The sequence below is a fragment of the Rhynchophorus ferrugineus genome, unplaced genomic scaffold, assembly GCF_030347505.1.
Source record: "Rhynchophorus ferrugineus isolate W39M unplaced genomic scaffold, kcgeb_rfMv2 rfM2, whole genome shotgun sequence".
Lineage (NCBI taxonomy): Eukaryota > Metazoa > Arthropoda > Insecta > Coleoptera > Curculionidae > Rhynchophorus > Rhynchophorus ferrugineus.
Window position 1 is genome coordinate 17159035 of NW_027472581.1, and position 15988 is coordinate 17175022.

The 15988-nt window shown below is 30.2% G+C and overlaps 4 protein-coding genes across 6 annotated transcripts; 1 reads left to right on the forward strand and 3 right to left on the reverse strand.

The window, feature by feature from the left end:
- Positions 1 to 770: 770 nt before the first annotated feature.
- On the reverse strand, positions 771 to 6016 carry LOC143190011 (WD and tetratricopeptide repeats protein 1). 3 transcript variants are annotated; one of them, XM_076394058.1, is made up of 11 exons: positions 5613 to 6016; positions 5427 to 5538; positions 5188 to 5369; positions 4932 to 5127; positions 4595 to 4879; positions 4427 to 4536; positions 4199 to 4379; positions 3948 to 4140; positions 2762 to 2958; positions 1573 to 1711; positions 771 to 1267 (listed from the first exon to the last, which is right to left on the reverse strand). In XM_076394058.1, the coding sequence occupies exons 1-11, from the start codon at positions 5813 to 5815 to the stop codon at positions 1224 to 1226; spliced, it is 1842 nt and encodes a 613-aa protein (XP_076250173.1). In that variant the 5' UTR covers positions 5816 to 6016; the 3' UTR covers positions 771 to 1223. The 3 variants fall into 3 exon arrangements, with proteins under 3 accessions (XP_076250173.1, XP_076250175.1, XP_076250174.1); XM_076394060.1 differs by having other exon boundaries at positions 1591 to 1711; positions 5613 to 6015; XM_076394059.1 differs by lacking the exon at positions 771 to 1267 and adding an exon at positions 1301 to 1513 and having other exon boundaries at positions 5613 to 6015.
- A 212-nt stretch (positions 6017 to 6228) lies between these two features.
- Positions 6229 to 8735, forward strand: Non3 (Ribosome production factor 2-like protein Non3). The gene is given in 3 exon segments (XM_076394072.1): positions 6229 to 6354; positions 6659 to 7308; positions 7361 to 8735. Coding segments are annotated over 3 exon segments (966 nt in total). The 5' UTR covers positions 6229 to 6331; the 3' UTR covers positions 7654 to 8735.
- A 4174-nt stretch (positions 8736 to 12909) lies between these two features.
- Coq7 (ubiquinone biosynthesis protein COQ7, mitochondrial) lies at positions 12910 to 14028 on the reverse strand. Its single transcript, XM_076394067.1, has 4 exons — positions 13730 to 14028; positions 13471 to 13658; positions 13242 to 13418; positions 12910 to 13140 (listed from the first exon to the last, which is right to left on the reverse strand). The coding sequence occupies exons 1-4, from the start codon at positions 13840 to 13842 to the stop codon at positions 13040 to 13042; spliced, it is 579 nt and encodes a 192-aa protein (XP_076250182.1). The 5' UTR covers positions 13843 to 14028; the 3' UTR covers positions 12910 to 13039.
- A 153-nt stretch (positions 14029 to 14181) lies between these two features.
- On the reverse strand, positions 14182 to 15968 carry Rheb (Ras homolog enriched in brain). Its single transcript, XM_076394068.1, has one exon. It carries the CDS (start codon positions 15705 to 15707, stop codon positions 15156 to 15158), a length of 552 nt encoding a protein of 183 aa, XP_076250183.1. The 5' UTR covers positions 15708 to 15968; the 3' UTR covers positions 14182 to 15155.
- Between the last annotated feature and the right edge of the window lie 20 nt (positions 15969 to 15988).

Here is a 15988-nt window from a genome sequence, read left to right on the forward strand (position 1 = left end):
TTAATTTACACCCTGTTGTTTATAATCTAATCTAATATGGTCAATTATTTAGATTTTAAATAGGCCTTACGATTGTCTATGCCCTATATCTCTTTTAACATGCTGAATTATTTATCAATTTAGAATGCAATATTTTGTATTCAATAAACTTTCAAGAAAAATATTTGTAAACAATATTATGAACGAACATGGAATATGCCGGGCTGGCGGCGAAGCAATCAAAGCGTCAGGATGGTCCTCCTACTATTGGGACACTCACGGGTTCTAATTCTGCTGGGCTGTACTATGTACTAATTCTGTAATGGATGTACTTTATGTTTGTGATTGTAAATGTCTTTATAGGCAACAGTGGAAAATCCGACAAAGAATAACCATCCCAGTCACGTCAGTAATTAGGCCGAGTAAGACCGGATATCTACTGGGATGATCTCGAGGACCGTGATTCACAGCCAACATTAAACAGTAGGTCCAGTCCAGATAAACCCTCATTGATAAAAAGGAGACTTTAAAATTTATATTAAAAAAAGAATGATTATGAAAATAATTTTTTTTAATAAATCATTAATGCAGATCAATTTAGATATTAGATATTATTAATAGATATTTTTTTCTCAATATCATAGTAAGAAAAAAATAATCTAATGCTGATAAATAATAGCAAAACGAGGCCAACTTGAATTACCCTTTTTCAGGCAATTTTAAGTATTTTTAAATGCTCCAGTAAATACAGAATCAAAAATATATAAAACGTGTAATTAAAACAAACCAAGTGAAATCTATAACTTTATTCAGTTAAAAATTTTTCAGTAACAATTAAATATTTCTCTGCACTACTTCCACTCAATATAACACATTCACGGTCCGCAACTACGATGAAATCGAGAAGACCAAAAGTTTTTATTGAGCTCTTAAGCTTAGGCTTTTAAGACAGCTTAATATCAGAAGTACTCCGTATCACAGTTACAACTAAACCTTGCGACCCAGTATATTACTAATATAAATAAATATTTCAATTTAGTATTTACACAGAAATAAAGATAAAGATCAGTGCTGCCAGATTAGGGTCACAACTAATAATAAGATTAGAGACTGAATATCTATTTGAAAATTGAAAGCCGTGATTTTTAGGTTACTGTAAAAACAAACTAATCTAACAGTACTGACTGACGGCTTATAAAATATATATGTTATGTATATCTTTCATATAATAATTTTATTTATTGTTAGCATGTTCGACAGTTGGGTACTTCTTGCAAATTTCCTTCTCCTAAAACAAAATGTTAAATTATACCTCAAGCAAGATATGGAACATCGTTTATATTGTTCAAATTTAAGGGGGTATTCTGATGTAACAATTCTTTTGCACACTCTCTTTCAATCTTGTACGTTTTCCAAATACCAAAATAAACATATGCTGTAAAAAAATTAATACCAAAAACATTTCTTGCTTCTTTTTCTCTCGTCTACAAAATGCTCCCTTAAATTTCATCTAACTGAAGATTAATAAAATGATCTATAATTAAATAACTATAATAACTCATCAAAATAGAAAAAATATGAAACAATCCTTACCAATGTTAATATAAGTACCTTGTATTCGGTAACCCATATTTACCAACATTGATTCAAAAGGATCCATGGCCATTCGTTGCTGATTAGCTTCTACTACTGCATTTACTTCTTTTACTACTCGTGAATTTATGGAACCATCCTATAAAAAAGATATAAAAGCTTTAACTATATGTGATACAATATATATAAACTTAACGAAATATTTCCAAACAAACATTACTCTATTGACCTATAATTTTAGAATCGAACCGTTTTAAACTATATTCATATTAAAGCGTCAATATTTCCCTCTAAAAATCAATATAACATACAAAGTGTATATGATAAAGTGATCAGTGATCATAACTGTCTGCCTGAACTACCTTATTTATCAGACCTTGTTCCTTCCGACTACCACTCATTGTTTGGACTCACTGCCTAGCCGGGTAACGCAAAAAAAAAACTTAAAATGAATTAATACTTGAATAACATTTTGAGATTTTTTAAAACGAAATAAAAAAGGTTTCAGTTATTTAAAAAAAAACCTCTAATCTTATTTGTATACTCCATATCTATGATGACAAGATATCTCCTACAATTTTCAAGTAATTTGCACGGGATTAAAACAAAATGTAATATAATTTCTTAGTGATTTTCCAATTATTTCCATTCTACTTTGTTTTGGTTTAATAATTTTTTACTGTATTTGTTACTGTGTCTGAATCATGCGGTAAGAAATATGTCAAATAAACATCCTTCAAACAAGCAACTATGTATAGCGCTGCGGCATCCATATAGGGTCAGTAATAAGGCTCAAGTTGCTTAGGAATTAGCTGCAGCTACTGTACCGTTCTCTTCAGCAAATGTCAAAGGCCTGATTAAAGTTCAATCATTACAACTGAAAATTCAGAACCAGTAACCAAATTCAAAAACAGTAATCATAACAGTTTAAACTTCAGAAGCTAAGGTTTTTCAAGTGAAAAATATTCCATTATGGAATGGAATGTGGATTAAAACTCACTTTTAAACCCTTAATTTAAAGTAAGATGATCAAACAACTATTAAACGAAAAAACAACACTGTGAAAATAGGGAAAAATGTTTTTTTTTAAATACAATGAAACTTTGTCTTTTTTGATTAAAAATGCTAAAATATTTTTATGTGAAAATTATTTAAAAGTCGCTTAGCCTTTATGCTTTTTATAACTTACCTCTGGTACAGGTGACCATAATTTTACAACAGGATCAATTCCACTTGAAGCAATAAAACAGGCACTGGGATGAGGTTGGATGCAATTAACAATGGACACGTCGCCAAATAAGGCTGTCACTATCGACGAACGCTTTCTCTCCCAGATGAAAATAATTCCCTCATCTGAACCTGCACATACGTAATTTCCGTCCTGACCTATAATAGACATTTTAATCAGTGTATATATATCACTAAAATAATCATATTTAAAAAGATGCTCACATGCATTTTTAAAATTGGGCTAATCTGAATATAACAAAAATGTTTTTAGCAAAGAAAACCTTTAATAATTTATATGATATATTGAAAGTATAAGAAGTGGGGTAGTCCAAACATTGAATATTTACATAACGTCGAAAGGACAAAAAGTTCTTTTCGAGAAACACAAATACTGTTGAAAATATGAAAAATGAAAGTACCAACTACATTTTTTTTCGATAAAAAAAGAGCTATAAAAACTGCCCAACAGAAGTCTAAAGTTGGATAAAAAGGCATGAAGCTATCGTTTTCAACAAAGAAGTAAAACGAGAACGAAACTTACTCCATTGCTTGGTCCAATTTAAGAGAAGATTTGTTCAGCGATAATTTTTACACATATGCTTGGGTGGCTATACTCAAAATATCAAATATTTTGTTTACAATACAAATGTTTTAAGGCAAAGATTTGATGGTCATCATTAAAGCAACTACATCACTATTGGAATATTTAAGCATTCTATATAATTTTTAACACCTATTACAAAATGTTTTACCAATAAGATGCGAGTAATGAGACAAAGATCGACTCTGCAAAATTTGAGAGAAATTGTGAATAACCGCCACCATTTGATGCATTCATCGTATAGATCGGACCTTGTTCCGTCCGACTAATATTTGTTTAGGTCTCTACAAAACTCTGTTGATGGTGTAAACCTGGTTTCAAAAAGCTTGAGAAAATCAATTTGTTCAGATATTTACCCAGATATCTCAGAAGTTCTAAATGATAAAATGATGGTTTTACCAGTAAATTGGCAAAATCAGTTATCGACCAAAACAGCATATATAAAATTGATGAGTATCAAATGTATATAAATAAAATCACTTTGAAAACATTAAAAAACGATTTTTTATGCAACCCCAATTATTTTTTTATACTCTTCACTTACCTAAAAAATTTGCCTCCTTTATATCAGTGGTAGTGTTACAGTGACCCAAGAATCTCAAATCATAATCTTTAGATGCCAAACGTTTCTTAACCTCTTCATCATCTATTTTTCCGAAATCCTTCATTTCACTTACCTCCGCAGATTCTTTTGGACTGTTTCTTGCTGACAATATATCCTCTCTTATAAGTTTGGCCTACCAAATACAAATTTTAACTATTTCATTTAAAATTAATTACTTGATCTCAGATTACTTTATTTGTACTAGAAAAGTCCATATTAGTATTGCAAAGATACTCATACCAAAGTTGAGCATCATCTACCCATCTTAGTGCAATAAGACACTTAATGAGGCCTATATAAGCTTTAATTTGATCAGACCATGTCTGAATAACATATAAATAATCCCTTGCAGCACTATATAAGTCACCCATCCTAAAAAGAAATGAGTTAGAGCAGGCATATACAAAAAAAAATATTACCATTTTCTTCTAAAGCATTCATATGCCCTTCTCATATAAAAACATGCACATTTTTCACCTAGTGGGTCTAGTTTATGAAAATGGCTGTTCTTAATATAGCCATTTCCTTCCTAAAATTATTATGTAAAAGACAACATAATAACTACTAAATTAAATATGAATACTTACAGGCGAACATTTGCATTTATACTTGTTAGCTTTAGATTTTCTTTGGATAACTGTAGGTTTCCGAATTTCATTTACAGGTTGTGCTTGATTGACATCAAATAAGTATATCTGCTCGCCACCCATATTTACAAGCATTTCGGTACCAGCAGAATTAAAAGAAACGTATGTTGCTGCAAAACGTATATTATGAACTTGAGCATTGTCAATTGCTAAATGACCGGGAGAATAATATTGAACACAGTTTCTATCTATAAATTTACAATCTAATCTATTGCTGTCTTTGATCTAAAACATGCAGAATATTAATATTTAATCAGAACATTAATAAATAATATACATCAGCAATTGAACAGGTCTTAATCATCCTTCTGTCATAAAGACGCACATAACAGTCATTTGCTCCTACTGCTAAATAATGTGGCTTTGTTGGATTTATGGCAATACACTTTGCTTCATGATTAGTATTATCTAAATCAATCAAAACTCGTGCTTTATTTGTAAAGCATTCATGTTGTTCCCTAAGATCAAATTCCCTACAAAAATAAAAATTGTAACGCATAATGATTTGACATTATTTCGTAATCTTTACTTACATAACTATACCATCTTCACCAGCTGACCAAAATAAACTTGGTTCTTCAGGAGAAGTCGCAAGTCTTTTAACTCTATTCTTATGGCAATTACAATTTAAAATATTTGTATCATGTATTGACTGTACAATCACTCTACAATCGCCTGCAGCTGTAGCTATGATATTATTGTTTGTTCCCAGAAACTATACACACATATTAATATAAACTTCAAAATCTTAATAATGTAAACTTATTTATACCTTTACTGAAAAAATATTTCCTATATGATTGGTAGATATGACTTGTAATTGCTTATGACAAAAAGGGTCCCAAATTATAACATTAGTGTCATCTGAACCTGATGCTAAATATCTAACGTAAAGAATTAATAATATTAAAAGTTGACCAACAACAAAAATATTGTAGATTACAGAATATACACATACCTTCCATCAGAAGTCCATTGTAAACAATTTACACATCCTTGGTGCCCTTGTAGTTCATGTTCAAGTCCTAATCTTCTTACAAGACTATCAGTAAATTGGCAATGCTCTTTAAGATATTTACAACAATCACCTCTACTTTCCCTATATTGTAAAAGTTTAATAAGGCTCTTCCGTGACCGAGCTTTCTCCATTAGCTTCTCCATAATGCCTTTAAAAGACCCTATATTAATATATCTCTTCTTACTTCATTATAGAGGATTATATTATTAGCGAATTAACGTAATGAAGTTAATGGACTTAGACTTTGCTGTAAAAAGTGTCAACAAAAATAAATTCCTTCACTCGCCATCAATTGTTTTTGTTTTTAGATATCTTTATAAATGTCCATGGAGAAAGTGTCAATGTGATTTGGCGGACTTTTTAAATTTCATGTCACCTTATATTAATATTAAATAGTTTGAAACTTAACATTTTATATTATTACGTTAATATGTTACCTATATTATATTAAAATCACAAATAATCAATATATACCATTTTATAAATTACAGTTACTAAAATATCTTTTGAGTTTAAATTTCAGCGCTTCAAATTGTTTGACATTTCTTTAAGTTGGTATAACCGGACAGCGGTATTAACTTGTCAGCACGTGTTGAGATATTTTTGTGGAATAAGTTGAACTATATTTTGTCGTAAAAAAGTGATATAAAAACAAAATTATGTCAGTTTTACAACGTGTGGTGTAAGTAAAAATGTATTTGCGACGTTTTTCCATAAAAAAGATCTATTTTACATCTTTCCGACAATATACTTCTTTATTATTGTTAGTTCACATCGTGTAGTCTATGTTCTGGTAATATATTTATAATTTTTTATATAGTGGTATATATATTATTATTTATATAATGCAATAGTTTTATTTTGGTTTGTACATATATAAAATAAGGTTATAAATATATTTATTCTATATTATACAGTTACATTACAAAATATCTTATATTACATATAACTTAATTTTATATTCAAATATATGTATATATTTTTAGAAAACCTACCACACGTAAGGGAAAAAAAATTCTTCTTAAGAAGGAACCACAAGTAATTGAAGGACCCAAAAAGGCAATTTTTTTAAAAGGTCGGAAGACTTCTGACAAAGTCAGATATGTTCTTAATGATATGTATGATTTAAAAAAACCAGAAGGCCAAAAGCTTTCAAAGCGCAATGATATCACTGTCTTTGAAGATGCAACTAAAGTTGAATTTTTATGTAAAAAATATGACAGTTCCTTATTTGTTATGGGTAGTCACAGTAAGAAGAGACCAGATAATTTGGTTATCGGAAGAATGTTTAATAATGAATTATTGGACATGATTGAGCTCCATGTTGAAGAATATGAAGGGCTAAAAAATTTTGTTGCGTCAAAGGTTATGTTAGGTGTAAAACCCTGCCTTTTATTTAATGGGCCACTGTGGGAGGAGTCAGAAGAGCTGAAGCATTTAAAGTCAATATTTATAGACTTTTTTCATAAAGAAACTGTGAATGCCATTAGATTACAAGGCATTGAACATTCGATAAATTTTAATGCTACACCTGATGGTAAAATTTCTCTTAGATCATACAAAATCATTTTCAAAAAATCAGGGCAAAGAATTCCTAGGGTGGAACTGGAAGAAATAGGAAAGTATTAAGGAATTAGTTTTAGAAATACATTTTGATACTAGTTTTTGATGAGAATTTTTTTTTGTAGGTCCTCGAATTGACTTTACCCTGAGGCGAACCAAATTACCTACTGAAGACCTGATGAAAGAGGCATGTACCCAACCAAAGGAACTGAAATTAACAAAGAAGAAGAATATCAGTACAGATGAATTGGGTACTACACATGGACGTATACATGTTGGTAAACAGAATATTAACAGCATTCAAACCAGAAAGATGAAAGGGCTTAAGAAGACAGTTGAGGAAAAGAAAATTGAGAAAGCTACAAAGAGGAAAGCCCTTGCAGAAAATAATGAGTTGGTAAAGAAAAAAAGGGTGTGATGTGCCTTGCCTTCTCCTATTATCAAAGACTACATTTTATAATTTAAGGATATATATATAAGTTGTATATAAATAATTATAGCATGGTTTGTTGATGTCCATTTTTAATAGTCCAAGATTAGTGTATCAAGTCTGTGAAACTATGTCATTTTATACAAACTTAATTTTTTCTATGGAACTACTACTATAGGTAAGAACAGTTGGGTACTATGAGATAATTAGGTTTAATAGCTTCTCTAGAGAAAAAAAATGTCAAATGTTAAAGTAAAAAATGCCTTACCGTAAAGTGCAAATTTTTATATTATTTATAAGAGTTACCACTGCAAAATTGTTACTCAAATAACATATTAAACACAGATTGACAGAAGTCCCAGATTCCGTAACAATTTATTAAACTTTAATAGTGCTTTGTGATGAGTTATTACTATATAAAGTTGGGTAAATAAAGAAGCTATTTGTCTCATAAACTATGTTAAAAACTAATGCCTTTGCGACTAACTTCATAATAGCCAATTGTGTTCGTGGTCTTGTGTGTGATCTTGGACTGTATTTGGATTTTGGTTTCTTTGAAATTTTATTTACTTGTTTTAAGATTTTCATAAGATCTGTGATAAAATTTTAAAAATTTGAATCAATTGAGTTGGTAGAAAATTATTTTGGATCATTGTTTTATATAACTTAGATTTACCAAATAAAATTATCCCATAATCTTTTTTTAGAGTATTTACTGTAATAAGTTTTTAAGTAAAAATATCAATTGTTTTTTAGGTATAAGTTCATTTTTTTTTTCATGCAATGTGCCATAGAATTTCAAATGCCCTTTGTTTAGTTTTATAATATCATTTTTAATATTAATTTATAATTTAATAAATAATTGATTCTCACCAAAATCGTAATGGTACAATATTCAATTTGGACGTCAGCAGTCTGTGGTGTATAGTATATATATGTATATTGTTACATAATTTTTATACTTATTACTATATTTCAGTTCTTTTATTTTGTTCTTTATAATTTACTTCAATATTATAAAGATATTAATTAAAAATTGCTATTTGCATCTATTAAATATAAATCGTTGCAAAGCTGGTTTTTTTTTTGTTTTGGAGCGATTTTACTAATTAATAATTTCTCTGTTGTGGTGCGTTACGTATATTATACAAGAAATTAATGTATTTATCACAATTCTTTTTTCAAAAATAAGGTTAGTTTTAAACGAAGAAATCAAACCATACTTCAGATAAGGTAGAATATTTTTGGCTACAAATTTTCTTTGCACTGGAACTTTTAGTTTTTTTGAAAAAGAGTAGTTTTGTGGTATGTATGTAAAGTATGTTTTGTCGTTCCCATTATGAAACTCTAAAAATCCAGCCGAACATTAAAAAGGAAAAATCAAAGTAAACATTCTTATTGGCCATTATTTCAATGTATCCTACTTATTTCCATGGCTTTGGCTTATCCATAAACTGTATTAGACGAAGCTGCTTTACATTAGCCACCTTTCAAGGAAGTTTTAGGTTTGTATTAGATTTTGACAATCATCTCCAAACTCATTTTGCTATACATCACTTTCATATTGCTGTCTGTGTAAGTACAGATGGTGTTTCATTATATACATAATAAATAATGCAAAATTCCATGCTCATTACCATTGGTTATAATGGTAGGTGCTCAAAAATATGAAAATATTTGAAATATTCTATTATTTATTGTAAGAAATCCAAAAGATTTAAAAATACAAATCTTGCAAAAACTACCAAAAGAGGGAATTATAAAACATGTCCAAGACGTTTGGAAGGTGGCTAATATTGTTATAATCACCAAATGAAGTAAACGCCCCACTGCTAATTGCTAATGTACTTGAAAAATTCCTGTTAAAAAGAATAAAACGGGTCAGACAAAAATATCATTGACAGGTCCTATGAATATAAAAAAGTTTTGGCACGACGAAAAGGAAGTCTACTCTACAATACAAAGGGACTAGAGTAGGCGTACAACAAAGAAATATTTTAGGCCTTTTATTTACCTACTTTACAAATGCGATACACTCCAAGGCACTTTTCCATTGTCACGATAGCTATATTTGCTGATGATACTGCCATTGTATTATAAATGAAGAAGTAATCAGAAAATCACAACGGGCCAGTTACAATATAAATAAATGTACTCTAAATATGTGCATGTGCAATTCACCTATAATCAGAGTCCACAAATACCAATAACTATAAGTATCATCAGAATAGGAACTGATGCAAAACTTTGCTGAAAGATACATGTCTAAAAGAAAGAAAGAAATGGAAAGAGTTGAAATATAAGAAAATGTGTCGATTAACTAGAAGAAATATGGAAACAATTATCAGTACATAAATTATTATTACATAAGCAAAATTAAAACCCATACGGACATACGCAATTCAGTTATGGAGCTGTTCCGTAAATAGTAACGTGAATATAATATAAGTTTTCCGAAACAAAGTCCTAAGAAGCATAGTTACTGAGTAAAATCAAGACTATATTCTCATGCTAATATTGAAACTTTGTTACAACTCTTAATAACACCAGGACAAGACACAGGCTCAAAAGAATCAAACCATTTGATCTCGTGTAGTATAAGGAGATGTATTTAATAAAAAAAAGCAGCAAAATGTTATTAGGCTAGAGAGTAAGTTAGGACCAATGTGTAAGTTAGTCGGCAACGACTAGTAGCAATATAATTTTAATATAGGAAACAAACTCAGGTTTGTTCAAACATAGGACCAATTTTCAAGGTTTTTGATTTCTTGGATTTACCTTCGTCCAGAATATCAAAATAACATTGGAAAATTGACGAAAAATAGGAAGGAAAACCATTTTCCCATACAAAATGACAACTGTCAAATCGATTGGTCTCACTTTTTCGTCGCGAAAGTTGTCTGTGATTTGTTGTAAAAATGGGAAAATTTTGTTTGAGAATTTTTATTAATAATGCCGAGACTAAGAGGATCTAATATTTTCCAACAGAACAGTAATGCAATTAGGCCACAAAACATAGAAATATCTGTATAATTTATGAATTAGGCTACGGAACTAATTATAGCAAATCAATTAACTGATGAACAACGACAAATCGAGAATATAATAATAGAAATAGAGCCATACTTCGTGCTTCTCAGCACAAGAGAGGCACCCCGTGAGACGGCTTGATTAAAACGAGAAATCATAGTGCTTATCGAACATAACGAGATAATCTTCGAAGTGCGTTTCTATACGATTGCACAATTGACTACAGCTCGCACCCTTTCGTTTGCGTGGGTCTAATGAACGTAGTTTAGTGTATTAAATGTTTGCTGGACGAACGCCTGGATTGTGCTGCCTTAATGGAAAAGTGAAATTGCCATTATTGGTTGAGCCACCAGAGCCATTGCATTCCTTGCTTCGTGGCGAAACACCAGAATCACGACATTTTCTGAATTCAGAAAATTCAGCACTCTGCAATGGCAACTTTTAATAGTCTCAAAAATCATCATCTGGGACGTATGCACAATGGCGCACAAATACGCATTGGAAGCTCTTGAATGAACAAGAGATAATTTTTGGTGGCGCAATGATTTTACTAGACACTGTCAGTCATTTCAAGATCGACTGCTGCCGATGAAATAAACGCTTGCATCAAATCTGTGGCGCTATGTGAAGAAACTTCAACTGACAGCAAACATTAGAGTTACATTGTTGAGTGACCCATATGCTGATTCTCCATTCAAGTAATTGCTGACTATCCGTAATGGTCGCGTTCCTGTCGACGAATAACAAATGGTTCAGTGAGCGAGCAACTTTGGCGGCTAAGAATTAAGATGTGGATGACTTAACGTTATAATTCAGAATGAAATAGTTGATACTCTGTATTCATTCAAATCTATTTACTGTGTAACAAACGAATATGAAGCCACTAATTATCCAACTGAATTTTTAAATTCCTTGGATGTGCCTGGTTTACCACCGAACAATTTACAACTGAAGGCGGGCTCGGTAGTCATCATTCGAAATTTTATAAGAAAACTGATGAGTAAAGTGATTCACGCGACGAAATCCAAAGAAAAATGTAAAAATTAGTTAATTCTCATTCCGAAAATTTGCATGATCCCAACTAATATGCCATTTAAATTTAAACGAATTCGGTAAAAAATATACTCCAATTTTGCCGCCTTCATGTTGTGTCACTGAACAATATGTTCTATGCTTTACAATATATCATACATAGTATTATAAATGAAGGTCACGTCGTGTGTGGATAACTTAAATAACTCATAAAATTCTATATAAATATTAAGAGTACCTTAATATGCCTTTGATCTTCCGAGTATGCACTGATTTTACTCAAGTTTTTGTGTAGTCTGTATGGTATCATTTCCTAAATTTTGGAACTCTATAAATGAAACAATGCATCACAGTGCCAACAAACTTTTGTAAAATTATAGTATCAGTTGCACAATTTCAGTTTATATAAATTAATTCGGCGACTTATCCAACCGAATTTTTTTATATATTTTAAATTATCGTTTTTGCTAACAAGGGTGTATCTGGGCCGAAACTACTTTTTAATGTGGACTCCCAACCATGGTCCTCGGCATTAAGTCTACCGACTAATTGATGACCAATTACAGACCATCCTAGAAAGACACACCGTCTTACTGGTTATTGGTGTGACTGGGCTGGTTAATCCTTGTTGCCTATAAAGTAAATGTCTTTATACAAGACATACATATAGATTATATCCATGCCCCCGCGATCATCGCAACAGTAAGAGAACCGCCTTGTCGCCTTAACCACTACGCCACCAAGCCAGCCAACCAAATTTTTGAATTCACTTGTGGTATGGTGCCGTATGCTTTTCATATGGACAACGGGACGACTTATTATTTGTAAACGTACCAGTCTGGTATTTTTAAACAACACTTATTTTTTCTATACCTAAACATATTTCTTATGCATATTATCTATTATGCTTTATAATTTACTACTTTCTAGCTCCTGTTGAAGTCTATAGAAAGATAATATATTATTATAATGTATCAGATGTTTGTGCACAACTTCCCAGCCAGAATAGGAATAGGTAGCCTTGCCTATGCCTTGTGAAAACAAATAACTTTAGGAAAATTCTATTCTGCATATTAGTAATATACTACCTGGATAACACTGTGATTAAATCTGGTTTTGTTAATTTTTTTTTTGGAAATATGAATTAGTGAATGCATAAATGTAAAATTTGTAAAAATAATATAAGATACAATACATAGTTTATTATATGTACATAAAATAAATATTTTAAACTAATTGAAACAATAAAATAATAAAAATAAAACTATACAAATTTTATTTGTAATATAATTAATTTGGTTTGGACTCGATATTAGATTACTTTGGAAATAGCTATAGCAGTCTTGCATCCTGTTTTAATCACGTTAGACAATAATTGGTAAAGTGGTGCTTGTTCAGCCCCATGATCAATGCCTAAAAATTAAATGATCAGTAATAAAACAATACGGAGCAAGTTTACAACAAATTTAATTTACATAAAATAAATTTAACATCAAGTATATTTTACAGTTTACCTGTATCATGATGTTCCTGTTCTTCATCTCGAAATTTTGTTATAACCTCCATTAATTCTTTATTAGTTTCTGGATCTTGAAGTAAAGTTCTCAACTGATCATTGTAATGTTCTACAATAACAGTTTCTACAGCAACAGTACATGCCATTGCTGCCTTCTCACCCAATAGTGCCGTGCCTAATTAAGATGGGGTTAAAAGATCATTTGTAAGAATTTACTGTTGAGTTACCTGCGCCTAACATAAATCCAGCTACATTCCATATTGGTGTCATAACAGTAGGACGAACCCTATGTTTTTTTATTAGTTCCTCAAATTTGGCTCTGTGACCCTTCTCTTGATCCCACATATGTTGTATTAATGGTCCTTTAGAAGTACTACCTAAAATCGCCATTTGACCAGCATATATACGATCTGCCCTAAGGTAAATTATTTCCTAATAATAATAATATAAGCCTAATAAACTTGATATAATCAAAATATTTCATACCCTAGTTCTCCAGCATGATCTACTCTTACAATCTCATCGATCGTTTTATTTGCAATATTTCGAAATTGTGAAATATTAGCGGTTGTAAGAAACTTTATTTTCCTAGTGAACATTATAACTTCCAAAAAAAATTTCCTTAATTCTTCTCTTCTTGTAATTAAATAATCATATTTGACTTTTGACAATTTAACGACACTTGCTGTACATATATACTATTTATTATTTGTTTTTAAATTAGGTTAAGTTTCAGAAAAATTAATATTGATGAAAATGCAATTTTATATTTAATTGCTTATACTAAAATTAAGTGGTTTTTAATATAGGTACAACGTAACTAAATTAATGCTTTAATAAATATATAAATTGTATTGTATACAAAAGACATCATCCATACATCAATTTGAGTAATAGGTTTCAATCATATCGCTGGATAAATTATGTAAAAAAACGAATTATTGTCAAATGTAGAAATTTTATTTAAAATAACATTCACAGGATTGTAAAACTATAATAAATAATATATACAATAATCTAACTGTATCAACAAACTTAAATTAACCCAACAATAGTAGCGTACCTAAAAAATAAATACACAGATAGATATGTGAAATTATATAAAACCTATGGCTGCAGAACACATTATTCTATAATAATTATATAGGAAATGACATTTCATTTCCAGCATGTACATTGTTGAACATAGTTTTTTTTAAATTTATTTTGTATACTACACACTATTAACAATAAATAAATAATAAAACACTTTATTAGTTATTTCATACAATATTGTTAACTTTCCTTCCTATGATTACATTTTTAATATTGACAAAACTTACATAATTGTTTCCATTAAACAATGTAAAAACATATGGCCAGCATACAATAAAAATAGAGAAAATACTTATGAAATCTGGTTTATAATGGATCTCAAATCACAATTTATTAATTATTATTAGTTTCAATTGTTATTTCAACAAAATTGATATATCTGAACTTATATTACAGACTGTAAGCACAAATATAACAGAGTAAAAGTTTTGTATGGAATATGTGCAACTCGAATACACATTAAACTGAAGACAAATTATATTGTTCAAAAATTATTTGTACTGACTGGTATATTGAACTTGTTCTTCATATTTAATACATACAGGATTAGGCCCATTATAAAATATTATGACTACGGTAACACTATATTTACAGCTTGTCTAGTGTGTGAATGTGAAATTATAAAAAAACAAAACTTAATTTTAAACCCAAATATTTCTTATTAAGTAAAATTTAAATTTATTAACTATTTAATGCACGATGTTTTAACACCCTGTCTTTTACAGTTTTACTGTCAGCTGGTAATCCTAATAAATTACATCCCCCCACAAACATTATTTGTTCTTACAGACTAATATTTTGCCTAAATTCTAAAATTTTAAGATACTGAACAATTTGTTTTATCACCTGCATTTCCATTGGCCTTCTCAATTTCTGTTAATAATGCATGAAAAACATCAGAAACAGACACATTTTCTTTAGCTGATGTTTCTATGAATATAGCATTCCATTCATCAGCAAGCTTTTTTCCTTCATTTGACGATACTTGCCTTTCCAAATGAAGATCGGTCTTGTTTCCTACAAGAACTACAGGGACTTGAACTTTTCCTGTTATATCTAAGAGTTTATCATATAATGCTTTAACAACACCAAATGATTTTTGACTGGTAATACTATATACCAAAACATATCCATGTACATCTATGCTATATTGCGAGGGAAATAATGAATACTCATCTAAACCAGCTGTATCCATTAGTTTTATTTCATAATCTTGGGAATTAACTCGGACAGTTTTGGTAAAAGTGTTTTCTATAGTAGGGTCGTAAGAATCAACAAATTGACCTTCAATAAACTGAATTGTCAGGGATGATTTCCCAACTGAACGGTAGCCCATTACGGCAATTTTACGCTGTTTAGGCGCTGGCATTTTCGTGTTTAGTTTCTTGTCTGCGATTATTATGACGCTAAATCAGAAGATAAAAACCAACGACGACCGATAACTTGTGCGAATTACGACATTGAATTACCCGGATATCACACACCGATACAAAACTATGTCCCAAATGTCAAATACAATCGATGCGTAATATTTTTTTGTGTTAATAAACTTTCAAACGGTTTTCACGGAAAAACCAAAATATTCTTCAAACACTAAGTAATAATAAACATGTATTGACATAAATGATACCAATTTTGATTTTGACAAGT